The sequence below is a fragment of the Arachis ipaensis genome, chromosome B1 (genome assembly GCF_059453495.1).
Source record: "Arachis ipaensis isolate K30076 ecotype BB chromosome B1, ASM5945349v1, whole genome shotgun sequence".
In the NCBI taxonomy this organism is placed as follows: Eukaryota; Viridiplantae; Streptophyta; class Magnoliopsida; order Fabales; family Fabaceae; genus Arachis; species Arachis ipaensis.
This window is the reverse complement of record NC_142436.1, coordinates 4,194,337-4,219,078: the sequence shown is the minus strand read 5'-3', so window position 1 is coordinate 4,219,078 and position 24,742 is coordinate 4,194,337. Positions and strand designations below refer to the sequence as shown.

The following is a 24,742-nucleotide window of genomic DNA, read 5'->3' as shown; positions in this document are numbered from 1 at the left end:
TAAGATAAAATAATATGTACACTATATTTTGTTTTTACTGAATCAAAGTAAAAAGAGCTAAATAAAGTAATTTGTACATTATTATAGTTTGTTTTTACTAAATTATTTAATTCGATAAAAATACAAACTATAATATCCAAAAACACACCCCTAGGTCAAGCTTCATAGAAACAAGATGATGCATATTTAAGTATAATTTTTTTTTCTAAATCTTCGTAATTCGATCATATTTTAATATATTTTTAAGTTGTGCCAAAAGTTAAGAGCTAAGATACTACTATTAGAGTATTGACCTAACGATACTACCCACTATGAACATATAAGAGTTGATGAGTACCGTGCCATAAATTTTTTATTTTATTTAAAAATTTAATTTTGATATATTATCAGAAAAAAATAATTTTACACGTGCATCTAAATGTGTAACGTCACATCACTAAAAATAATTACTTTTCACTACGTGAATGATCATTTAAAAAACAAATGTGCTTGCATAACGGTATAAAATATTTTACACTATCAATGCATCAAAATTAAACTCTCTGTTTAATTATCAAATCACACATACATGAATTAGTCTAGTATATTACTATCTACTAGATTTGCATAGATTTGAGGAATAGTTTTCTAAAAGGCGTTTGAGTCATTTTCCACAAGTTGCTTTTAAGTAATTTTCATGGTGGGGTAAGCATTAGGAGAAAAAGAACATGCTTCAGTGGTGTCACATGGTGCCATTGTAGTGTTGGGATGTGATCTTATCTTGTCTTTTTTTTTTTTTTTTTTTTTGGGTCTAATCAGATTGGTATACCTTCCCCCCTCTTTGTTTTTCTTCTTTATTTTGCTCAAATACAATGATTCAATAGTTGTATTATTTAAGAAAGAAGAATTTGACTATTTTAACTTCATCTCTAAATAAATATAAAATTAAGTTAAAATAACAAATATTTTAAATCTTATAAATAGATCAAATATTTTCTTTTTTAAACTTTTATAGAATTAGACAAATTTATAGTGATAGAATATAGCTAGTGAATCGATGAGTTTTACAAAAAAAAGAATGTTCCATTAAAAAATTTACCAAAATAACATTTAAACTTATTAAGGATGTGGGTTTTATTGATAAATTTTTGTTTTATTTTTATTTTTTATTATTAATAAATATATAAATTGTGTATATCTAAGTTACAATTTGTTTTGCCATTGTTAATAAAAAAAAAGTTAAAATCATTTGAATTTAAGTTTTAAGTTCTTTAAACTCAAATGAGTGTTGACATCTAATTTAGGTTCAAATATTATTGTAGCTAATTTTAGGTTTAATTATTCTGTTAGTTTTTATAGTTTTATTAAATTTTTAATTATATTTTTATATTTTTTTTAATTAGATCTCTATATATACACTGCTTTTAATTTTATAATTAGATTATTTTCAGTGTAAAAAATATTACAGTTAACTTGATATTTTTTCGTAAATTAAAAGTATTCATAATTAAAAACATAACTAGATTTTTAATCGCATGTATTTTGGGAGAAATATTATGTTAATTTTAACGTTTTTAACATGAAAAAGACATAATTACAAAATTAAAAATAATGTAAAAATCCAATTAAAAAAAAATATAGAAATTTAATTAAAAATTTAGTAAAACTAGAGTAATTAAACCTTAATTTTAAGATTAAAACATGAATTACTTAGTTAAAAAAATAAATAATAAAAGAAAAAAAATGCACACCTACCACTAATAAATTTAACTAACATGAAGACCAACTTGTGTTCATTGGCAGACATTATTCTTTTGTACATGCATCATATATACATCCAATTATTGATAGAATCTCTATGTAGAGAAGCCACCATACATGGTTCATATAAGATTATAAAAAGATATAGCTAGATCTACTGTCTTCCTAACCCCTTCAATAATTAGGGTCATGACCACAAGGCTATCATTGGATTATTTTTCATAATTTTTTTTAACTGTTTTATTTAAATGTTATCTCAAGCATACTCTGGAAAAAATTCATGTGCTGGACTGTTTTTAATTATTAATTTTGGCACAATATTATTATATGTTATGTATCTTATTTGTAGCATATGATGTACAAAAAATATAAAATAGTACAATATGGCTTCAGAATAAAATGTCATGTATATTGTCTTTCCTGAATTATCTTATTATAACTTCTCCTTTTCAATAAAAACAAACAAACAGACATGGATGAATGATTTAGACATTCAACCAATATTTACAAAATTTATGATGATGATCACCATTTCAAGATAATTTAATTCTGGATTGCTTTAGTTGGACAAAAAGTGCAAATAAATCTTAAAAAACTTTCAATTTTTGTTTTCTTTTTTTTATGTAAAATATTTAATAATAAATTTAATTAGATATTTGTATTTAGATTTATATAAATTTTGAGACAATAAATAATTAAATCAAATATTTCTATTGATATAATAATATATAATTGAAGAGATTATATCTGATTATACTTACATGCATATTAAAATCTTAATACATGTTTGGTGTTGATAAGACCACTGAACTTAAAATAATGATTGGATTGGTTACACAACTCACTCCATCTTAGTGCACCTTTGCTTGATATGCAATATCATCCTAAACCTTTCTTTTGAAGTTTAATTAACCCTTAATTAAGGTAAAGATGGCTATCTAATAACAAGACTTCATTCTTAATTTATTAAGGTGCCTTTTTTTTAACTTAGGTGGTACAGCAATGAACTAATGTGTGTCTTATTCTCTTATAATAATAGTATTACACAAGCAAAAACAAACAAAATAATAATGTTTCTATCCAAAATTGGAGGGATTCTCTTGAACATCTTTGATTGTATGGTTCTTCATTCCCTTTCTAATTTTTCTACGTAAATGCTATGATGCCTATCACTTTGTACCTAAGTTACTAAAAAAAGTAAATAAATAATATTTAATAAATTTTATATGATATATTTTTTATTTTAAATATTTTATTTTTTACTTTAAAAAAAATTAGACAATTTAAACACCATAACAAAGGCACCATAGAACTCACCATTTTTCTAACTCTGTATACAAGGAAATGGAGTTGGTGGTGTTGCAGAGTTAGTTGCTGGTTGGTCTATTTAATCATTTTAGTCTTTGCAAAATTTTAATTACTAAATAATTTTTATATCATAATTTTTTGTTTACCTAAAAAAATTAATTTAAAAATTACTAAAATTCTTTAAAAAAATATGTTTTTTATTAAATATTAATGGAATTCGTTTTGTGTAAATTTTTAATATAATTTAGTGATTTAAAGTAAAATTAATTTTGTGTAATTTATTACTAACCAATAAAATTGCTGCATGAGATAATATTATCAGTCTTTGAATTTATATTTACGTCTTAAGCTGGTTTCTAAAATTTTCATTTACTCAATTTGGTCTCCTAATTTAATATTTATAATTCACATTGGTCCATAACATTGTTTTCATCACAAAATCATTAACAATATATTGAGATAGACTAAGGACTATTATGTTAGACTCCATAATAATTATTTGATGTAGCAATTAATTGAAGTAAAAACTTTTAATTATCACCTCAAATAGTTTTTAGAGAGATTAACGTGGCAATTATTAATCTATCTCATCATGTTAACGGTTTTGTGAAAAAAAAAATCGATAATTAATTTGAGTCATATATATTAAATTAGGAGATAAAACTGAATAAATTAAAATTAAAGATCAAATTAAAATGTAAATATAATTTGAGAAAAATGGAGGAATAAATTGATTAGTCCAATAACCTAAATTAATTTTTAATAGGTGTGTTTTACTTAGATTAAATGGTTAAATTTGTCCATCTAAGATCACTCGTTTTTAAAATTGGCTTTCAAAATATTTTTTTAATTAAATTCGTCTTTTGAAAATTTTAAATTAATCGTATTAGTCTTTTAGTCATTTTTATTGCTAACAGTGTTAAAATTTGTTGATGTGACATGTTAAATGGCACTACATTAACCACAATATATACCTGACAATCTTAATTGCCTGCTAATATAATAAGTTTATGCAATTAGATCAAATCAATTTTAAATTGAAAAAGACCTTAAGGCATTAAAATTCTTCAACTTAGATTTGATTTGATTTAATTTTATAAATTATCATGTTAACCTTCAATTAGGATAGTCAAATACATGCAATAGTGTTACTTTATATACCAAGATTTTATTCGATTTAATTTTATAAATTATCATGTTAACATTTAATTAGGACTATTAAATACATGTAATAGTGTTATTTTATATACTAATCTTTTAAGAATCAATTTAAAAAACAAATAATCTTTTAAGATTAATTTCAATATTTAATCATTTTACTTATTATTGTGTACCATTCTTTAATCTAACGTAGAAAAGCACATTTTTTATAAGGCGAATTTTTTTAGTGATGAAAACTCAGAATATGTTATGCTCAATTATAAAAAATGGTATGTTCGTGAAGGATATATAGATATTTTTTTTAAAATTAGAATTCACAAATTAGAGGTTTAATTTTATTTTAGAAATAAAATTTAGAATCAAATTTGAAATCATAAAAAAATTTGAGTGTCAGATTTGTGAGTCAATTTTTTTTTTAAGTGATAAACAAATCGGTGGATCAATTTCATAAAAAAAATTATAAACCACAAATCAAACCGTCAAATTTATAGTATCTACAAAACAAATACACCAAATATTCACATTATTAAAAAAAAAAAAAACACATGAACTCCAAGACTAGAAATAAAAAGCGTATTCCTAAAGCCTGAGAATTTCAACGCTTTGATCCTCTTTGTCACGAAAAACAAGATGCCAAGTTCAGTTTAGGCCATTGGTCTGTATCATCATCACTCACACCATCTTTCTCTCAAAAATTGCATCACCAAAATCCCAACAAACTTCTCTTTCCCCTTTTCTGCTACAACTACAACCTTTCTTTAATCTGTACTATCTTGTAACAATTCAATTCAAACCCCTCTCTCTCTCTCTCTCTGGTGAGTTTTAGAATGAAGCAAGTGAAGCAGAATGAACATCATCATCATTGTCTCCCTCAAAGTTTTTCACACCCCATGTTAATGTCTCTTCAAAGTTGAGAACTTTATCCAAAAGGGGTTCAAGAAAACCAAAAAAGGAGTCATAAAACAAAAATGCGTGGATTGAAGCTAAGTGAACGATTCAAGAGCACTCAAGTACATGCTCTTAGTTCTTCATCAGAAAAAGCCAATGGTGGTGGTGGTAGCACTAGCACTAGCACCTGCAACAACAACAAAGCTTCCAACAAAGCTTCATCAATGGCTTCCACCAAATCCAACAACAACAATAACAGTAAACACAGAACAAAGTTACCATATTCTTGGTCAAAGCTGAAATCCATCACCACCACCACCGCCACCAACAACAACAACAACACACCTTCAGCTATTTCAAACCTTGTTGCATCTCTTCAGCTTCCTTCAACTGAAACCATTGAGCCAACCATAGAACCTTTTCTTAAGCCAATTAACCTCATAGATTCCTTAGCAGAACTCTATAACAGAATGGAGTGTTCTTCTTCTTGTTCACCATCACAGCCACAGAAAGAAGCAATGTTGTTGTTGTATGTGGAACAGTACTCGCTTTTGCGTGGAATTGGAGACCAGAAGATACTGAGAAGGTGTCTGAGAATGGCGCGAGAGAACGCAGAAGATGTGATCTCAAAGGTTGTAACTTCGGCATGGTTGAGATTTGAGAGAAGAGATGATGAGCTTGTTGGTTTGTCTCCAATGGAGTGTGGTGGTTATGTTCTTGAATGTCCTAAGAAGAATCTAGAACATGGGTTAAGTAATAGGCTTTTTTCAGTCAATGATAAGTGCCAGTGTCATAAAGATTCATCAAAACAAGATAATTTCACTGAGATTGAGAATGTGAATGCCAATGTTTGTTTGGAAACTGAGAAAAGTGATGTTTTATTTTGTGTTGGGAATGAGGGAATTGGGTGTGTTAGGTGCAAAATTGCGGCACTTTCAGAACCATTTGGAGCAATGCTCTATGGTGGATTTTCGGAGGCAAAGATGAAGAAGATTGAGTTCTCAGGGAATGGGATTTGCTCTGAGGGAATGAGGGCATTGGAATTTTACAGCAGGACAAAAAGGTTGGAACTTTTTTCTCCCATGATTGTTTTGGAGCTTCTTTCTTTTGCTAATAGGTTTTGTTGTGAGGATTTGAAGTGTGATTGTGATGCTTATTTGGCTTCAATTGTTTGGACTATTGATGAAGCTTTGATTCTTATTGAGTATGGAATTGAAGAGAGGGCTAAACTTCTTGTAGGTTCATGCTTGCAAGTTTTGCTTAGGGAGCTTCCTAATTCTCTACATAATTCAAAGGTTGTTAAGGTTTTTTGTAGCTACGAGGCGAAGGCGAGGTTGGCCATGGTGGGGTATGATTCTTTCTTGTTGTACTATTTCCTAAGCCAGGTTGCCATGGAGGAAAGCATGATTTCCAAAACAACAGTGATGTTGCTGGAGAGAATGAGGGAGTGTGCTAGCGAGAGATGGCAGAAGGCACTTGCTTTCCATCAATTGGGGTGTGTTTTGCTTGAAAGGAAAGAGTATAAGGATGCACAACGTTGTTTCGAGGCTGCGGTTGAGGCAGGGCATGTTTATTCTATGGCTGGTGTGGCCAGGACCAAGTACAAGCTAGGCCAACCGTATTCGGCCTACAAGTTAATTAGTTCTCTCATATTCAGCCATAAGCGAGCCGGGTGGATGTATCAGGAGCGTTCTCTCTACAATATGGGAAAGGAAAAGAGTCTAGATTTGGATGTAGCAACTGAATTAGACCCTTCGCTTTCGTTTCCATATAAGTATAGAGCCTTGGCAAAGGTTGAGGAGAGGCAGACAAAGGAAGGAATCATGGAGCTAGATAAGTTCATTGGATTCAAGCTCTCCCCGGATTGCCTAGAATTGAGGGCTTGGTTGTACATTTCTCTGGGGGATCATGATAGCGCCATTCGAGATATTCGAGCATTGTTAACTATAGAACCGAATTACATAACTTCACATGGGAAGATCAATGCAGAATACTTGCTCCAACTTTTGAGCCGCAGAGTTCAGCAGAAGAGTCAAGGTGATTGCTGGATGCAATTGTATGATCAATGGTCTTCTGTTGATGATGTTGGTTCTTTGGCGATTATCCATCAGATGCTAGAGAATGATCCCGGGAAGAGCTTGCTAGAGTTTCGTCAGTCTCTACTCCTCTTGAGGTAAGCTTCTCCAGAACCAACCTTCAGTTATGACTTTTTCTTTAACTTAGAATGCCTATTATGTTTATTGCACTTTGTATTGGAATCATAGGACTTGAGTTTTACTGTAATGATGTTTTGGTATGTTAGGAATGCATATTGAATTCCTTGGAATATCACAATTTTGTGTTTGATTGATACTGGTTTTTCCAAAACTAGCACAATGTTGCTATTTTTTGTCTTCAAATTAAGCTTAGTATTTACAATGTGTATAGAATAGAAGTCCTCAAATCTACATAATTCACAGGTTAAACTGTCAAAAGGCCGCAATGCGCAGTTTGCGGTTGGCAAGAAATCACTCTAGCTCAATGCAAGAAAGGCTAATATATGAAGGATGGATACTATATGACACCGGCTATCGCGAAGAAGCTCTTGCAAGGGCTGACAGATCCATTGAAATTCAGAGATCATTTGAAGCGTTTTTTCTGAAAGCATATGTGTTGGCAGATTCTAATTTGGATCCTGAATCTGCTTCCTATGTTATCCAACTTCTTCAAGAAGCACTTAAATGTCCTTCAGACGGTCTTCGCAAAGGACAAGTTAGTAGTTTCTGTTAGTGTTCTTGATATTGGTTTCTGTGTTCTGTTCTTGTTTCATTGTTTTATGCAATATTTCGCAGGCATTGAACAACCTAGGGAGTATTTATGTGGATTCCGGTAAGCTAGAACTTGCAAGAGAATGTTACAGTAATGCCCTTGCAATTAGGCACACAAGAGCTCATCAAGGTCTAGCACGCGTTTATCAGCAGAAGAATCAACGAAAAGCTGCTTACGACGAAATGACCAAGCTAATCGAGAAGGCGGAGAGCAATGCTTCAGCATATGAGAAACGGTCAGAATATTGTGACCGCGAGATGGCAAAGGCTGATCTTGATGTTGCAACTCAGATGGATCCTTTAAGGACATATCCATATAGATACAGAGCAGCAGGTACTTAAGTTTATCATTCACTCTAATATCATTAGTCAGAATTATTAAATTTGATGGTGGTTTTTGTATTCCACAATCAATGTTATGATTCCTAAGCTCTCCTAGACTAGTAGAAATCTTTTGTAAAGTTCAGATGTGGTTTTAACCTGCAGTTAGAAAAGTTACTCGTTCCGTTTCATTTTATCTATTGCGATTACTTTTTGGTACATCCCGGAATCTAATATCCAAATATATTGATCCAAGGATGTACCAAAAAGTGATGGTGACAGATAACACATAATTGAGGATATACTTCTTATGATTACTCTAGACTCTAGAGACACACATCACTTGTAAAATCGACTATTTTACTTAGTCTCATTTATATGACCTCAATGATTAGTGATGATGGATGAGCAAAGAGAAAATGAAGCTGTGGAAGAACTTAGCAAAGTCATAAATTTCAAGCCTGACCTGCAAGTGCTTCATCTTCGAGCTGCATTTTACGAGTCGATGGGAGACCTATCCTCTGCTCTTCAGGATTGTCAAGCAGCTCTTTGCTTAGACCCGAACCATGCAGACACACTGGAGTTGTATCGAAGGACACAAAAGCTGAAATCTTGATACTAAACTCCGTCCGAATCGAAGTGATAAAATGTGGAGTTCCCAAGTGACTGAATGTTTTCCCTCAGAAGTCTGAAAAATCCTGCATGAACCATCTAAAATGGGAGGACATGGATTATGGAATCACAATGCAAGAAACAAAAATTGTTTGCATAGTGAAATTGGAGGATGATTCAGGTGTAAATTAGGATGATTTTTTGAGTGGTTACTCCATTGATTTTGATATGTGATATGTGCACAGAATTTGTCTCATACTATTTGCACATCCTCTTGTACAGTTACAGAGTTATAAAGAGATCCACACCTGTTGTTTCCTCTCTATAATTTATTATTCTGTCCTGAATTGTTTTGCCAAAAATGGAAAAGACAGAACAAATAATTAATAACTTGTCCTAAGATTTCATGTCTGGGAAAAGTAAGATACATGCACATGTCTATGTTAGAAAGAACACTACAACCCAAGTGAGTGTGGCAAAAAAGGTCATAATGATTGACCATCTTAGGTTGTGTTTGTTGCTGTTTTTCTTGGTGCAAAGGATTGTTATTGTTTTTGTCTTTATTTTAACAACCTGCATAGAATTATACCATTAGGTGGAACCAACTACAGGAATCAAATAATGTTATAATGCCTTGTTATAGATCATATTTGTGCTGAGTCTATTCATACTTAGTTATCTTTTGATAATTTAATTAAAAAATAAATAAATAAATAAAAGTAGAAAATTTAAGGAAGTATTTTCCATTCCTCAAATATTTACATACACCATTCTCTCCATGAGACAGATTCTCTCTTCTACACAAGTACACCCTACTTCTGTTAGCTTCACAAGAAACATGTAAAACAGAGTAAACACAGAAAGAAATAAAAATAAAATAAAAAGAAAGGAAGGAAGAATCATAAAATGGCATGAAACTGATTGCTCAGATTATCATCAAACTGTGGGGGCTAATTTCATGGATTAATGTCTGAATTCGCATCCATAATTTCTAATTCTGCCCACCATAGTGGTGATGATTTTGGAGTTGCTCCATCAGGCTCCATAGCAGTTATTTCCTTCAGCTTAGCAACAACCTCTCTCATATTTGGTCTTTTCTCTGCATTTGGATGCACACAACTCTTAATAACTTGAGACCATTTCTCAACTTCACTTTCTTTCAAATTGTTCAGCCTTGTATCCACCATATCTTTCAAGGGCTGCCTCCTTATATACTCTGCCGTCCAATCCACACGAAAGCCGTTTTCCACGGCGTAAGGAATCCTACCGGTTATCAATTCAAACAGTATCATGCCGAAGCTATAGACATTGTCCTTTATATGTGTCCAAGTTGTTTCAGAGAGCTGAATGGCTTCAGAATCTTTTATGTTGTTCCAGAAACTAAGGTCTGATAACTTGGCAGCATAGTCTTCAGTAAGGTATATAGAGGAAGAGATCAGGTCTCCATGGGCGACGGCCGGCGTCAGTTGATGCAAATGTTCTAGGCAATAGGCTATTCCCATAGCTATCCTCACTCTCATTCCCCAGTCTAGTTGTTCTGCTTCTAGGACTACAAAGGCATACATAAAGCATTCAAACAACATTAACATGTCAAGGACATAATCGACAATTCGACATTAACAAGCTGAAGTTGAGACTAGCTCTCCCAAAATGTTGGGGTGGAAACAGGTCAGGCCAAACCAGCCAGGTTCTATGGCCTATGCCATAAATTCGGGCCTGAGCTTGACATATTACTCGCTAAAGGCTTAATTCTCGGCTTGACCTAATCTGAAGCCTGTTTTCAAAACCTTCAAATATAACTAACAACTCCCTCCCTCCTAAGATGCAATTCAAATCCCTCCTTTCTTCTTGATCAAGAAATTATTGACTTTACATCATGAAACTTGCATACCTATTACTTGAAGGTATAAAGTGAAGGCCCTAGACTTGTTTTTCATTTATGTTTCTTCTATCTCAAGAACTTGCATCTAAGCTATTTCAATAACTTCTTAATTCTCCCATATATGTTTAAGTAAAATGAGAAAAGACTAATCAACTATAATTAGCATCTTATGGTTATTAACTTAATCATGTAATTAAAAATTTCAATAAGAAAACACATCTCTCACCATGCAGATGCTCAAATAGTGTTCCATTCGGAGCATACTCGAAAACCATAACCCTTGTGAATGGCTTTCTCTCTTCACAGTATCCAATCAGGTTCAAAAAATTCTTGTGGTTCACCCTTGACAATGTCTCTATCTAGAAACATCAAAATCAAAACAAAGTTGAGAAACAAAAACCACAGCATATATAAACTGCAGCGCATTCGCCACATTTTCTTTCATGCACAATGCACATACCTTCTTCCGGTATTGCGCTTCCATACTTTTCAACCAGTTTTTAGATGAAGTAACTGAAGAATATGCCACTGCTATCTCAACTCCACTGGAGAGTGTCCCCTTATAAACAGTTCCATCTGGTATAGAACCAATAATGTTGCTGAAATATTCACAAGCTACTTCAAGTTCTGCTCTTTTCAGACTTGGAACACCTGAAATTGCAATCGATTCATGAGTATGCTGCTTTAGTATAACAAATGAAATTGGAAAAATAATCAACATAAGACTCAAATTTTTAACCAAAATAAAATGAATGTCAATCTCAGTGTTAATAGAAATTATTTTAAACACGACAAAACGTTCTTACATGGTTTATTAATATAAAATTTTTACTTATCTAGGTATGAAAATATATAATGGAAAGATTAATTAACCGAATCAGTTCTTGAGGTTTTAATATCGTAGAACACTTTAGTCCTTCAAATTTTAAAATACACAAAACAATCTCTAACATTTACCTCCATTAGACAATACAGTCCCTTTCCAATTTAATCTGTTTAATTGCAATGACTATTTTAAAATTTTAAAAATTTGTTAGGGACTGTTTTGAAATATTTTAAACTCTTCGAGGACTGTTTTGTACTTCACTCTTCAAATCAAATTAGAAAAAGACGGTATTGTCTTAACGAAAATAAACGTTGAGAAGTGTTTTTTGTATTTTAAAATCTTAGAAACTAAAATGTCCCATTTTAAAAACCTTAAGAATGACTTGGATAATTACTCTAATTAGAAGTATCTATAAAGTATCCCACACGATACAACAACTAATGATTATAGAATTTCTGGCGTGCATTTTGAAGTTGAATTCTGTAGCTTACATGAAAAAGAAATAACTGTCAGTTAGCAAAAGTTAGTTAGTTAGTTAGTTAGTTAGTTACCTGTTACAAATGCTTTTTGAAGCTGGCCACTCAACCCTGTGGCCCAAGGTTTCACAGTCACAACTTTATTACTTCTGAAGCAAGCAAAAACAATTGCTGACACCAAAACCAAGAATGAGAATCCACCAACTGTTGACCAAACTATCACAAAATGTTGCCTTGAATAACTCTTTGATTCCCCTTTGTTTGCTGCCAATGGAGCCGGCGATGGCGCTGAAATCCAATTCGACACGACGCTAGGTGGACTGGCCGGTAATGGCGAAGGTAAAGGTGAAAGATTGCGAATAAAGGTATTGGATTTGGATGGAGATGGTGAAGGGGAATGAGAATCTTCAGGGGATAATGGTAGTGGAGATGAAGGTGAATTTGAAGGAGTTTCTGATGGTGAGAAACTTTCAGGATTTGGTGACAATGATGAAGAGTGAAAATATGATGGTGATGGTGAAGTAGTTTCTTTGATTTTATTATTATTATTATTGTTACTTTTGTTTGGTTTGTGTATTTTAAAAGATTTTGGTGCTTGTAGTTGTAGAAGTTGCTTCCTATGTTGTCCAATGTGCCTGTCACAAGTTAGAAATCTTAGAAACATGATCTTGATATGATATATTTACCCCACAAATGAGGAGACTATAGGCAATACTGGACTTGGAATACAAGTATATATATAATGGATATGTTCACTCCTGTTTTGATGATAATGTCATTTTTTTATAAATTGATACGAACATACAATGTAAAAAAACTTAAAAACATAAACGTGTGATCATGCGTGGATTGATATAAAAAAAAGAAATAAGAATAACAAAAATAATATATATATGAGAAAGTATAAGGGCAACAGATTTTGTGATTTTTAGCCATCAATTAGCCATCAATGATATTTTTAAGGAAAAGTATATGGAACAAAAAGGTAATCAGCCAAAAAGTAAACAAAACCGTTTAATTAGAATCATTTTTTGAATAATATGTTTGAAAACTGTTCCTAGGATCACGGAGCACAAACCAAAACCCAATTTTTCATGGAGCCCAAACATATTTTGGCTGGTTTTTGGCTGATATACTTTTGGTTCCCTAGTTGTTCTCTATTTTTAATGGTGTAGAATCATTCAATTTCCTTTTGATGGTTAAGTGCTGGCCAGAATTTAACGAAAGTGTTGGCCCCTAGCACTCCTCATATATATATATATATATATATGAAACACCGACATTTTGCGGAATTATCATATCTACGTGTTTGACATATTTTGGATACGATATTCATCTATACTTGTCGACACACATGTCTTGTGTCCAACCTTATTCTTAGCATATATTCTTAAAATGGATTTAGAAATAATATATATTATTATTTATTAAAATAAAAAATATTTTAAATATTTTATATAATTAAAAAAATATTAAAAATTAAAAATTAACTTTTATATAATGTGTTCCGTGTCTAATAAGAATTTAAAATTTGCCTGTTCTATACTTCTATGTCTATATATATATATAGTATTTATCTTAATTTGTGGTCAAGTGAATTAAATTATATATGAGAACAAAATATATGTAATACTAATATCAATGCACTACTCAGCCATAGTAACTGTCTTCTTTCATACAACATTATTTTCGGAAATGTTTGGTAACCAAAGAAAATCAGCCAAAAAGAGTCATAACTTATCTTATTTAGCATTTATTAATTGTTGCGACAATTAATTAATGCTAAATAAGACAATATAAAATAGATATATCTCCCAGCGATATAGATATATTAAAAAACTTGACTTATTAAATAAAATCACATGATAAATGATTTTACATATTAAATGTGTCATTCATACAAAGATTTCTTTCCAAAGATAATACACATGTCTATATTTGGTAATAATATTTAGAAAAGTAAAAGAAAACAAAAATTGAATTCTGCTTTTAAAAGTACTACCATTTCAACATTTTTTTTTAAGAAAATAAAATCCGCAATTTGTCTGTCCTCAACAAATTTTTATTACACTAAATTCAGGAAAATAAATTCGTCCATCTGTAGTTTTAATTAAATTTTTTATTTTTATATTATAAAAATAAATCTCTAATAATTTATATTAAAAAACAATTAATTCTTTATAAAACATTAATATAAAATAAATTAATTTTCTTCAAAATTAGGGAATAACCAATTCATCTTAAGAAAATAACTTTTAAAAATTTTTAAAAAATAAAAATTTAGTAAAATAATAATTGATTTAATTTTCAAAAAGAGGATAAAAAAAATTTTGAAAACAGTGTCCAACATGATAAGAAAATTGCTAAAACTATCAGAATTTATTATTTGTAACATCAATTAATCATTAATTTAATTTGTTTAACTTAGTAATTCAATAATATTTTTAAATATTAATAATTAATTAATAATAATAAATAATAAATTCTGATGACGTTCCAAATATTTGTCGGTTCTAAAATTCCTAAGACCAATTTGTGTATTTATTAGAAGAAAAAACAAAAACATGCAATTTTAACTAAAGGAATGAATGGGAAGCAGCAAAATCAGATAAAGCAATAAACAAAAAAGATAGATATGTGTATATATGTGCATGAAGAGTGCTTACCATGAGTTATATGTGCTATGAATTGTTTCTACTTGTATTTGATCATGATTGTTCTTTAGGGTCCAACACTGGCTCTTGATGCTCAAGAACACCACGCAAAGTACCACCATGCGCAGCCATTGCTGTAACGGAGTCATGATATATGGAAGAAATGCAGATTCTTGGTTAGATTTTAATTTGGGTCTAAGAATAATAAAGTAGGTGTTGACACGGTATGTGCAGGTTCATGGTTTTGGAATGTTTCTTGGTGGAGTGAGTCGTCAGCTCAGCGATCATTCAACTACTCTCCTTATATCTCTGCTCCACCGCTTCAAAACCAATCGCACGTGCCAATCATGTGCCCATATCACCATTGCTTATATGTCTTAGCAAATCTAATAGCTTTCTTGTCCCCAAAATATAGCTAGCTTCAGTCTTAAATTTTCAATAATATTTAAATAAAAATTCAGTATAAATAATTTAAAATTATCTTATTTAATATTCTTCTTTCTAAAATTAGGAAAGATATTTAAATTCGTGACCTCGAAATAAATAGGAGAAGACTATGTCATTTAAGTGATAGCTCGTTGGCTATCTTATTTAATATTTATTAATTATTATTATAATAATTATATAAATATTATGTATATAAATTATAACTATTATATTATATAAAATAATTTTAAATATTATTTTTTAACATTATCGTAAACTTATAAAATACGTGGGTTAAGCTTAAATATGAATCTTATCATATTAAAGATAAGATACATATATATTATATAAAACAAAGATTTAATTTAATTTTCACGTATACCGTCAGTTAAATTTTTCTTAAGTACAGCTAATAATATAATACTAAATCAATAAAAATAATAATTTAATAATGTATATGATTAATATTTTACATTTTTACTGTATTAAAATAAAAATCACAAAACAAATCAATAGCACATAAAAAAAATAATAGTTTTCTTTTGTTTTCAATAATTTATTAAAAAATCATGCATCTTTTATGATAAATATTAATGTATTTCAAAAAAAATAAAGACTCTAGTATTTTTTATAAATTTAAAATTTAAATTTTAAATTTTAAATTTTAGATTATAAAATCTAATATAAATTTTAAATTTTAATTATAAATATAAAATATCATCAATAAAAAATTAAGATTTATTTAATTGACAAACAATGTAAATATTTTTTACTTAACAAAAATTATTTAAGGATAAGTCATTTTTATATAAAATAATTATTTAAATATATTAATTTTTTAATAGCCATAAAAATATTAAAAGAGGCGCTTATTATTTTAAAAATGGAGTAAGGTTCTTGGATTTGGCATGGCTTTTCAATAAAAGAAATGGTGAAGGACTGAAGGGTATATAAAACATAAGGATTAAAGCCACGGCAAGCATGGCAATATGGAATCTTCTTTTTTTTTTTTTTTTTTTTTTTTTTTTGCGTTTCTTATTTGATGTTTTAAAAGTAGTTCGTGCTAACACTTGGCCGCCTCTGATCTTATGTTTAATTTGTTTCTTATTAAAATTATTTTTAGAATAACCACCGTTCATATAAACATGTGTAATTATTAATTAGGGTATTTGATAGGAAATACAGTTTTTAACTATCTTCTTACATATATAGTTAATAGTTAAAAGTTGTTGAATTTAATATATTTAATTAAATTATTATATAATAATTTTTAATTATTAATTTTATATAAAATAATTATATATAAATTTTTATTTTTTAATAATAAATTTGTAATGCAAAACCAAATTTATTTGGATAATATTAAGTTATTCAATGTTTATATTATGAATTTATTTGGATAATATTAAGTTATTAAGAAAATTATTTTTTTATTTTAATTATTTAGTAAAATTTTAATAATAAAAATAAAAATATAAACAGAATAATTTAAAAAAATTACAATTTATATTCTTTTAAAAGATTTTTTACTTTAAAATAATATTTTTAACATCATAATAAATAAAAAAATTATATTTTTATATTATTATATCTAAACATAATTATTAAATAAAAAATATTTTTATATAAAATATTTAAATATAAAATTAATTTTATATTTTTAAAAAATTTAAATAAATAATTTAATTTAAAAAAAAAACTCATCCAAACAAAACCAATATACGAATGATTTTGTGTTTATTTTTTTTTTTGCTTTTAGGCTTTTAGCGCGGATATGACCAATACATCATCATGAACCTAAAATATGTTTGAATCTATTATCTATTATCTATTATCTATTATCTATTACATATCTCTAATTTTAAGGCTAAAATGTGTTACATGTCACTCTCTCATTATAATTGAAATCAAATTTTTCCCTCCAAAATTAAAGAACTATCCCCTCTTCTCTCTTCCTTTCTCTATCTCTCTCATTTCTTCACTCACTCTATCTCTCTTATATATCATTATCAATGACTAATTATGAATTTGACAATCAAAATATACAACACAACATTCTCTAATTGTATTTAAATTAAATTAAAATTAAAATTAAAATACTAAAATTGAAATATAGCTATATTATATATTATATTTATATATTATTAACTAATTTAATAACTAAAATGTGTCACATGACACTCTCTTATTAAAATTTAGAAAAAATATTCTCCTCTAAAATTAGTAAACATCCTTCTTATATTTTCTTATCTACCTCTTTTTTTTTCTATTTCTCTTTATTCTTCCCACTCTATATATAATTTATAATTCATATTTTATATTAGTAATTTGACAAATCAAAATGTGTCACCAGATATTTTCATTATAATTAAAATAAAAAAATTTCTTAACTTCCAAAATTAACAAACTCCCTCTCTCATTCTTCTTCTTTATCTTTCTCTCTCTTTTCTCTCATTCTTTATTTTTCTTTACCTTTATGTTCTACAAAAAATAAAATTAACAACATAATATAATTTAAATAAAAAATATTATTATATACATATTTTTTATTTAATTTTAAATTTTTACTACTTATCTTTTTAATATATATTTTCATTTCTTTTCTTTTAAATATTTATTACATATAATTTAAAAAAAATATTAATATTGTAATTAAAAGTAAAATTAAGATTCAATTGTTTTAAAAAAATGAGTTAATTTTATAACTATCAATATAATTTTTTTTATGTTAATATCTAATTATATTTTTATATATATAAAAAAATATTATTTTTAAATAGCAAGCATAAAAATTAATTATTTCTATTTGTACAACAAACTTAATATCTAATCAAATGTAAAAATATACACGTTAAATTCTTTCAAATTTTAGATAACGAATATTAAAATTAAGTAAAAAAATTAAACTCTTTTATTTGAAAATAATAACTAAAAAATTTATTATTTAATTTTGTTTAAAACTCGGGTCTTCTTAGTCGACGGGAACTTTTGTCCCTTACGACCATTTTATAAAAGTAGTTTAATGCTATAAATTTTTTGTGTCATAATCTATAATACCAGAATCAATATAATTTTAAAAGATTTATATTCCCGTAATAATATTAGGGATAAAAATACTAGTAAAAAGACTAAAAAGGAGTTCAACAATAAACACAGCAGAGAGTCGTAGTAAAAAAACACAATTTCAAGAAGTCATGGTGGATATTACCATTAACAATCCATGGAATCAAAACTTATACAAAGAGTGAGTCGCATTAAGTTGAAGAAGAGGGAGAATGTTTTTCTTTTTTAAAGACTTTATTATTAATCTTTATTTTAAAAAACATTTCTATGTGATATTTACGTGGCATTTATATTTAATATGTCAATATATTATTGTTTACTTGTTTACTAATTGATTACAAGCTTGTTTAGACCAACTTTTTAGATAAATAAAAATTTGTTAAACTTTTAAATTATGAGAAAAATTAGTTTGTCTTTCGAAAAAATAATCATAACAAAAAAATATTTTCTCTTTAAAATATAAAATTGATATAAAAATATTTTAAAGAGTAAAATATCATTTTTGTTCTCAACGTTTGTGATAAGTCTCAAAGTTGTCTCTAACGTTTGAATCGTCCTATTTAAATCCCTAACATTTTAAAATTGACTTCATGTTGTCCTGCTGTTAGGAATCTGTTAACGGAATTGACGGCAGGACAAAATTGTGACGATTTTGAAATGATAGGACTTAAATAGGACGAAAACGTTGGGGACGAAAATGATACATAAAAATAAATTTTAATTTTATCCTTCACTAATATCAGTCTTTTATGATACATAGTTATTCAATTATTTTTAATCACATTTAAGTAAATTACACTTAATCACATTAGTTTGATTCTAAATAAATTTATTTTTTTTATAATTTTACTTTTAAAGATTTTTACTCATCATGAAATGTTTATAAAATGACTAGAATCACATTATTTTATTATATATTTATCAATTTTTCCCCATAAATTTATACACTAGTCATTCTACAAATATTTTATGATGAGTAAAATTTTTAAGAATAAAATTATAAAAAATTAAATTTATTTAGAATAAAATTAATGTGATTAAGTGTAATTTACTTAAATGTGATTAAAAAATAATTGAATAACTATGTACCGTAAAAAATTGACATTATTAAAGGATAAAATTTAAATTTATTTCTCTGTATCATTTTTGTCCCCAACGTGTTCGTTCTATTTAAATCCTTAACGTTTCAAAATCGTCTCAATTTTATCCCGCCGTCAATTCCGTTAACAGATTTCTAACGGCAAAACAACATTGAGTCATTTTAAAATGTTAGGGACTTAAATAGAATGATACGATACTTTACTCTATTTTAAAATATTTGACAAAAACTAAAAACATACTTTATCCGAACTATTGTGTTGTTCCATTTATTTCAAGCTTAGGTTTTACGGTGATGGCTATCTTCAAATCTAATTTTCCGATTGGGGTTGGGGGAGATATTTGAAAGGGACCACAAAGCCACATATGTAGCATTTCATTGGAACACCCTAAAAGAGCTTTTGGTATATGCTTTCTTTCTTGACCTAATTACGCCCTACAAGTGCCTAATTTTTTTATATATTGTTTGAATTACTCAAATATTGAATAATTTAGTGTTTAATAAATTTCTAAAAGCATTTGTGATACAAATAATTTATTGGGAGTATATTATAAAAAATTACTTTTTATTAAAAAAAAAATACGGTCTACAAAAAATATATTATCAATTTACGAAAAACATATTATATAAAAATACTTTTTATTCGTAAAAGTACAATCTACAAAAAATGTCAATCCGTGAAAAAAATATATTTATTAATTTATAATTTTCTATTAAATACTGTTTTGTCTAATATATATGTATTTCACACACTAATATGTAATATCAAAATAAATAAAAAATCGCATACAAGTTCATGAGATATACATAAAAGAGTAATATTTTAATTCCTCCGAAAAAATTGTAATAGGGTAATTTAATTATTAAATTAATTTCTAACTTTTTATTTATTAGATGAATTATTTTTCATATCAAATTGTATTAAAATAATTGTACAAATTAATTCATATCTATTTAATAAAAATATAATAATTTCTAATATTTTTTAAAATTTTTAGATCAATCCCTTCGTCCAAATGAATAATATTAAATCGAATAATGTTCTTTATTTGTTCATTGTAAGTTCTACACATACATGGCAGGATTTAATAATTTAAAATATAGTTATCATAAAGATATAAATGTTACATCAAGATTCAAGAATCATGGATTGGTGTAATTGTCATGTAACATAATTCACCGTAAATTCGAGAGTATGCTTGTTTTTCCATTGAACTTCGGACCTAGATGCATGAGTGCCATGTGGACTAAACTGCGTGAACATAATTTTAGGCTAGAAAACTACAAAAGAAAAAAGTAAATTAATTAAGAATAATAAAAGTTGACTAAAATTATAGTGACCCTAGCTAGTGTTCAAATGACGGATATATAAATTATAAAAAAATAAGTAGGAAAGAATAAAAACTAATTTAAATTTATTCTATATTCTTTTTTTTATCAACCATAAAAAAACTCGAACTGACGATTTTTTAGTTGAGTATGAAAAGATCATATTATTTGAGTTATAATTTATTGATAATTTATTCTATATTCTTAATTATTAATAAATTTTTTAAATAATTTTATGTGTAATTAATATATAATCATAAATATTATAAATATAAATTTTAAATATTAAAATTAAAAAATTATTTTAGTTATTGTCTTTCTAATATTACGATAAATTATCCTACAATATTTTTTAAGGTTAAAAAAACACTTTAAATTGTGGAACAACCACTTAATAATTTTTTTATACCGAAAGGATGAGTTTTCTATTACTAAGTGGAAAAGGCATATGGCGTGAAAGACTCCAGTACATATAAACTTGGCTCCTCTTTTTACGAGTGGTTATCTTTTTTTATGGTGTCTTAATTCTATTTTTTTTTTAAGGTGATTTAAATTTGATAATACAGATCTAAATTTGAAAAGATACACTGAAGATTATTTTTTATTCACAAAAATATTTTTAAATCAAGAACAAATTTAGACTCTATTAGAAAAAAGAAAAAATATCTTATAATATTACATATTTTTGTATAAATTTAAGAATCAAATTCACTTGTTTGCTTTCATAAGGTATACTACGAAGGCAGAGGCACTGAAAGCAATACAAGAGATGGACCAAATGCGATTGTGGGGTAAACAGATCTTTGTGGGAGAGACTAAGTATCGGAAATAGTTTGATGATAAGGCGAAACATGTTACAGAAGATGCCGCTAATACCAGATATATTTAGCAGAGTTTAATTAGCTATGGGAACCACCAAGTGACCGTGGTGGATGGTTTGAACAGCATGAAGCAGATAGGAGAGGCAAGTAGAGTAGGATGCAGCCCAGAGTTGGAATTTGGCGTCCGTACTAAATCACAGGAGATACCATTAAAGATGGGGTGGGACAAGGCAGCGGAGATGGTGACACAGGTGGCACTGGCTGACGAATAAGGAATGGATAGAAGGGTCATTTCCCTCAAAGAACTGGATGAATGGCGTACGGAAATTTCGGTAAATTTGAAAAAAGCAACGAAAGCTCTTATAATTAGATCGACAGTTATGAGATTGCATTTAATTGATGAAGACGCTACTCCTAGGATAAGGGGCCCAATAACGTAGATCAGCATACTAAAGAGAATATGTGTGATGTAGGCCAAAACCACATAAGCGCTCATGAGCTAGCTTATCCGGGAGGATGGGCGGTTCGAGTAACCCAACCAGGATGTGGAACATGGGATGTACTCCCAGGTAGGAGCGTGGTGCCGCGTGAGGATAGGAAGGGGATTGGAGTTGATCACACTCATGTTGCTACCGTAAGGTGTGATGGTGACTTCATCATACTGCACTTTCACAAGGAGTTCTTGGCAGCTGCTGCGGGTGGTGGTGCAGGGGATACAATACATTGGACAGTGATGAGAGAGGAGGGTCTTGGGTATCACGTAGCTGTGGTGGATAACGTGAATCACAATAGCGACGCAGGATATGATGGAGGAGTAGTAGGGATGGAAGATGGCCGGCAGAAGGTCAACGGTGGTGCCAGCGGAGATGTTTGGAAAGCGGTCACTGTCATGGCGAGTGACGAGTTTGACGTTGGCGCTGCCGCCGCTGGTCCGCTCCGTGCCGTGAAGGAGCATGACGGTGTTGGAGGGCACAAGCCAGTGCCAATAGTGGAAACCTCTATGGTAATGAAGGTAAACGACGTAGGGATGAATGATTTCTCTTGTGCAGGGATACTTCATGCGGTCAACAACTCTGTGATAGATGGCGACAATCTATTGGATGGGGAGGAAGGGGGAAGAATAATAGGGAGCTTGAATGAAACTAATGTCATATCACATACGGTTCACGAAAGTCTCGATGGGAGTGTAAAGAAGAACATTGTTACAAGATTGGTAAAGGATGATGGAGTAAAGGAAGCAGATTCAGGGGGAGAGGATACTCTAAGGGAGGGAACATGCTTTGAAGAGGATGGGACGGTCAGGAACTTGGAGGATGTTGGACATTCTGAAAAGGATGTAATCAGTGATTAGAATATTGTGAAGCAAATAAAAAATTGGGATAAAGACTTGGGTAAAAACAGAGTTGTTTGGGCCTTGGCAGTGGAATCAGGGGATGTCTCATATGACGAGGAAGACGATATTATGGCAGCTCTTCAAGCTCAAAATGAAATGCTTGCATAGAAACGAAGGCAAGCAAAGCAAAAGGAGAAAGCAAGAAGGAGCCGGCCTAAAAACCGGAATAAGGTGTGTAATAATGTGCTTAAATGATTTATAGTTTTTGGAATGTGAGGGGTATTGGGGGTGTTGGAAAAGTGGGTATGGTTAAAAATTTTAAGAGAAAAAATAATGTGAATATACTAGGCTTGATAGAGACAGAGAAGAATGAAGTTACTAAGTTTGACGTAGTGCAAATTTGGGGAAATGATGCGGTGGATTGGGAATATGTAGGTTTCGAAGGGGCTTATGGAGGTCTATTGTTAATGTGGGACAAAATGATTTTTAAGTTGAGTAACTGTTATAAAGGGGAGAGGTGGCTGTGTGTGGAAGGGGTGTTGATGAGCAATAATTTTCATTGTGCGTTTTGTTTGGTGTATGGTGCGCATGTCAGAGAGGAGAAGCTAATTGTGTGGGAGGAGTTGAGTTTTATTGCTGGAGTATGACAGGTCCCAATTTGTTATATGGGTGATTTTAATGAGGCTGTGAGAGTATAAGAAAGAAAAGGAGCTAATGCTTTAACAGCATCAGCGGAAGATTTTAAAGACTGGATACGGGATATGGAGTTAGTGGATTTAGAACTGAATGATCACAAATTTACATGGTTCAGAGGCCAATCTTGCAGTCACATTGATAGAGTCTTCGTTAGCCTGGAATGGCTTGAACAGTTTCCTGAGATGCGGCTTAAAAGTGGGCCAAGAGGTTTATCTGCTCATTGTCTTTTGATAGTGGAGGATAGTAGATTAAGAGGGGGGGGGCAAGGCCATTTCAAAGTTTGGATTCTTGGTTCTCACATGACGGGTTTCTTAGAATGGTGAAGGAGGAATGGAGGGGTTTAGGAAAAGTTCAATTTACTGAAAAGTTGAAGACTTTGACGATACCTTTGAGTAGATGGCACAAGGAGAAGTTTGGTGATATTGATTTGAAGGTACAGCAGTTGGAGGATGAAATCAGGAAGTTGGATGATTTGGCTAGTGATGGAGTTTATGATGGAACTATGGAGGCAAGAAGGAGGGCTCTAGTTAGCTTCTGTAAGTGTTGGTATGTCAGGAAGGAAATCCATTGGAAGCAGATGTCAAGGTCCCGACATGCTAAGTACATGGATAAGAACACTAGATATTTTCATAATTTAACCTTAGCAAGAAGAAGAAGTAATCGGATTGATGCGTTAGTGATAAGTGGCAGATTGGTGAGGAATCAAGCCAGGATTAAGAGTACAATAAGAGATTTTTATAAGAACTTGTATCGTCACGAAGCGTCACCTTTGGTAGGTATTCGGGATGGCCTAGTTAATAAGATACAGGAAGAGGAGGCTACAGACTTAGAGAGGTTGCCTTCGGCTGACGAAATAAAGGAAGCAATTTGGGATTGCGAGTCGTCTAAGGCCCCTGGCTGTGATGGCTACAATATGAACTTCATAAAGAAGTGTTGGGGATAAATTGGTCCTGAGTTTACTACAGCTGTCATGGATTTCTTCCAGTCACCTAAGCTACCAAGAAATTCTAATGTTACATGGGTAGCTCTGGCTCCGAAGTTTGTGGGAGCAAGGGAGATTAAATATCTTCGGCCGATTAGCATGGTAGGGTATGTGTATAAGGTCATTTCGAAGGTGTTGGTGCGGAGAATGAGAAGGGTAATGCCGAACTTAGTAGGGGAGACTCAGAGTACATTTGTGCAGGGGAGGAAGATTTATGATGGGGCTTTGATTGCGTGTGAAACTGTGCAATGGTTGAAGCAAAGAAAGAAGGAATCGACAATAATCAAACTGGATTTTCAAAAAGCTTACGATAGAGTC

General features: G+C 30.0%; 3 protein-coding genes across 3 annotated transcripts; 2 read left to right on the top strand and 1 right to left on the bottom strand.

The window, feature by feature from the left end:
• Window positions 1-4,775: 4,775 nt before the first annotated feature.
• Window positions 4,776-9,160, top strand: LOC107648041 (ethylene-overproduction protein 1). Its single transcript, XM_016352092.3, has 4 exons — window positions 4,776-7,270; window positions 7,557-7,848; window positions 7,929-8,238; window positions 8,621-9,160. Exons 1-4 carry the CDS (start codon window positions 5,178-5,180, stop codon window positions 8,839-8,841), a joined length of 2,916 nt encoding a protein of 971 aa, XP_016207578.1. The 5' UTR covers window positions 4,776-5,177; the 3' UTR covers window positions 8,842-9,160.
• A 404-nt stretch (window positions 9,161-9,564) lies between these two features.
• On the bottom strand, window positions 9,565-15,054 carry LOC107644602 (inactive receptor-like serine/threonine-protein kinase At2g40270). Its single transcript, XM_088500882.1, has 5 exons — window positions 14,688-15,054; window positions 12,097-12,656; window positions 11,180-11,370; window positions 10,946-11,078; window positions 9,565-10,386 (listed from the first exon to the last, which is right to left on the bottom strand). Exons 1-5 carry the CDS (start codon window positions 14,822-14,824, stop codon window positions 9,794-9,796), a joined length of 1,614 nt encoding a protein of 537 aa, XP_088357008.1. The 5' UTR covers window positions 14,825-15,054; the 3' UTR covers window positions 9,565-9,793.
• Window positions 15,055-23,758: 8,704 nt separating this feature from the next.
• On the top strand, window positions 23,759-24,385 carry LOC107644592 (uncharacterized). The gene has a single exon (XM_016348481.1). It carries the CDS (start codon window positions 23,759-23,761, stop codon window positions 24,383-24,385), a length of 627 nt encoding a protein of 208 aa, XP_016203967.1.
• The last annotated feature ends 357 nt before the right edge of the window (window positions 24,386-24,742 follow it).

Bases quoted from the DNA above. Each gene is read 5' to 3' on its own strand.
- LOC107648041 (XM_016352092.3), top strand. From the start codon at position 5,178: ATGCGTGGATTGAAGCTAAGTGAACGATTCAAGAGCACTCAAGTACAT. The intron at 7,849-7,928 runs GTTAGTAGTTTC...AATATTTCGCAG, and splicing joins ACGGTCTTCGCAAAGGACAA to GCATTGAACAACCTAGGGAG. The intron at 8,239-8,620 runs GTACTTAAGTTT...CTCAATGATTAG, and splicing joins ATATAGATACAGAGCAGCAG to TGATGATGGATGAGCAAAGA.
- LOC107644602 (XM_088500882.1), bottom strand. From the start codon at position 14,824: ATGACTCCGTTACAGCAATGGCTGCGCATGGTGGTACTTTGCGTGGTG. The intron at 11,371-12,096 runs GTAACTAACTAA...TTGCAATTTCAG, and splicing joins TCAAAAAGCATTTGTAACAG to GTGTTCCAAGTCTGAAAAGA. The intron at 11,079-11,179 runs GTATGTGCATTG...TGATGTTTCTAG, and splicing joins AAGCGCAATACCGGAAGAAG to ATAGAGACATTGTCAAGGGT.
- LOC107644592 (XM_016348481.1), top strand. From the start codon at position 23,759: ATGGTGAAGGAGGAATGGAGGGGTTTAGGAAAAGTTCAATTTACTGAA.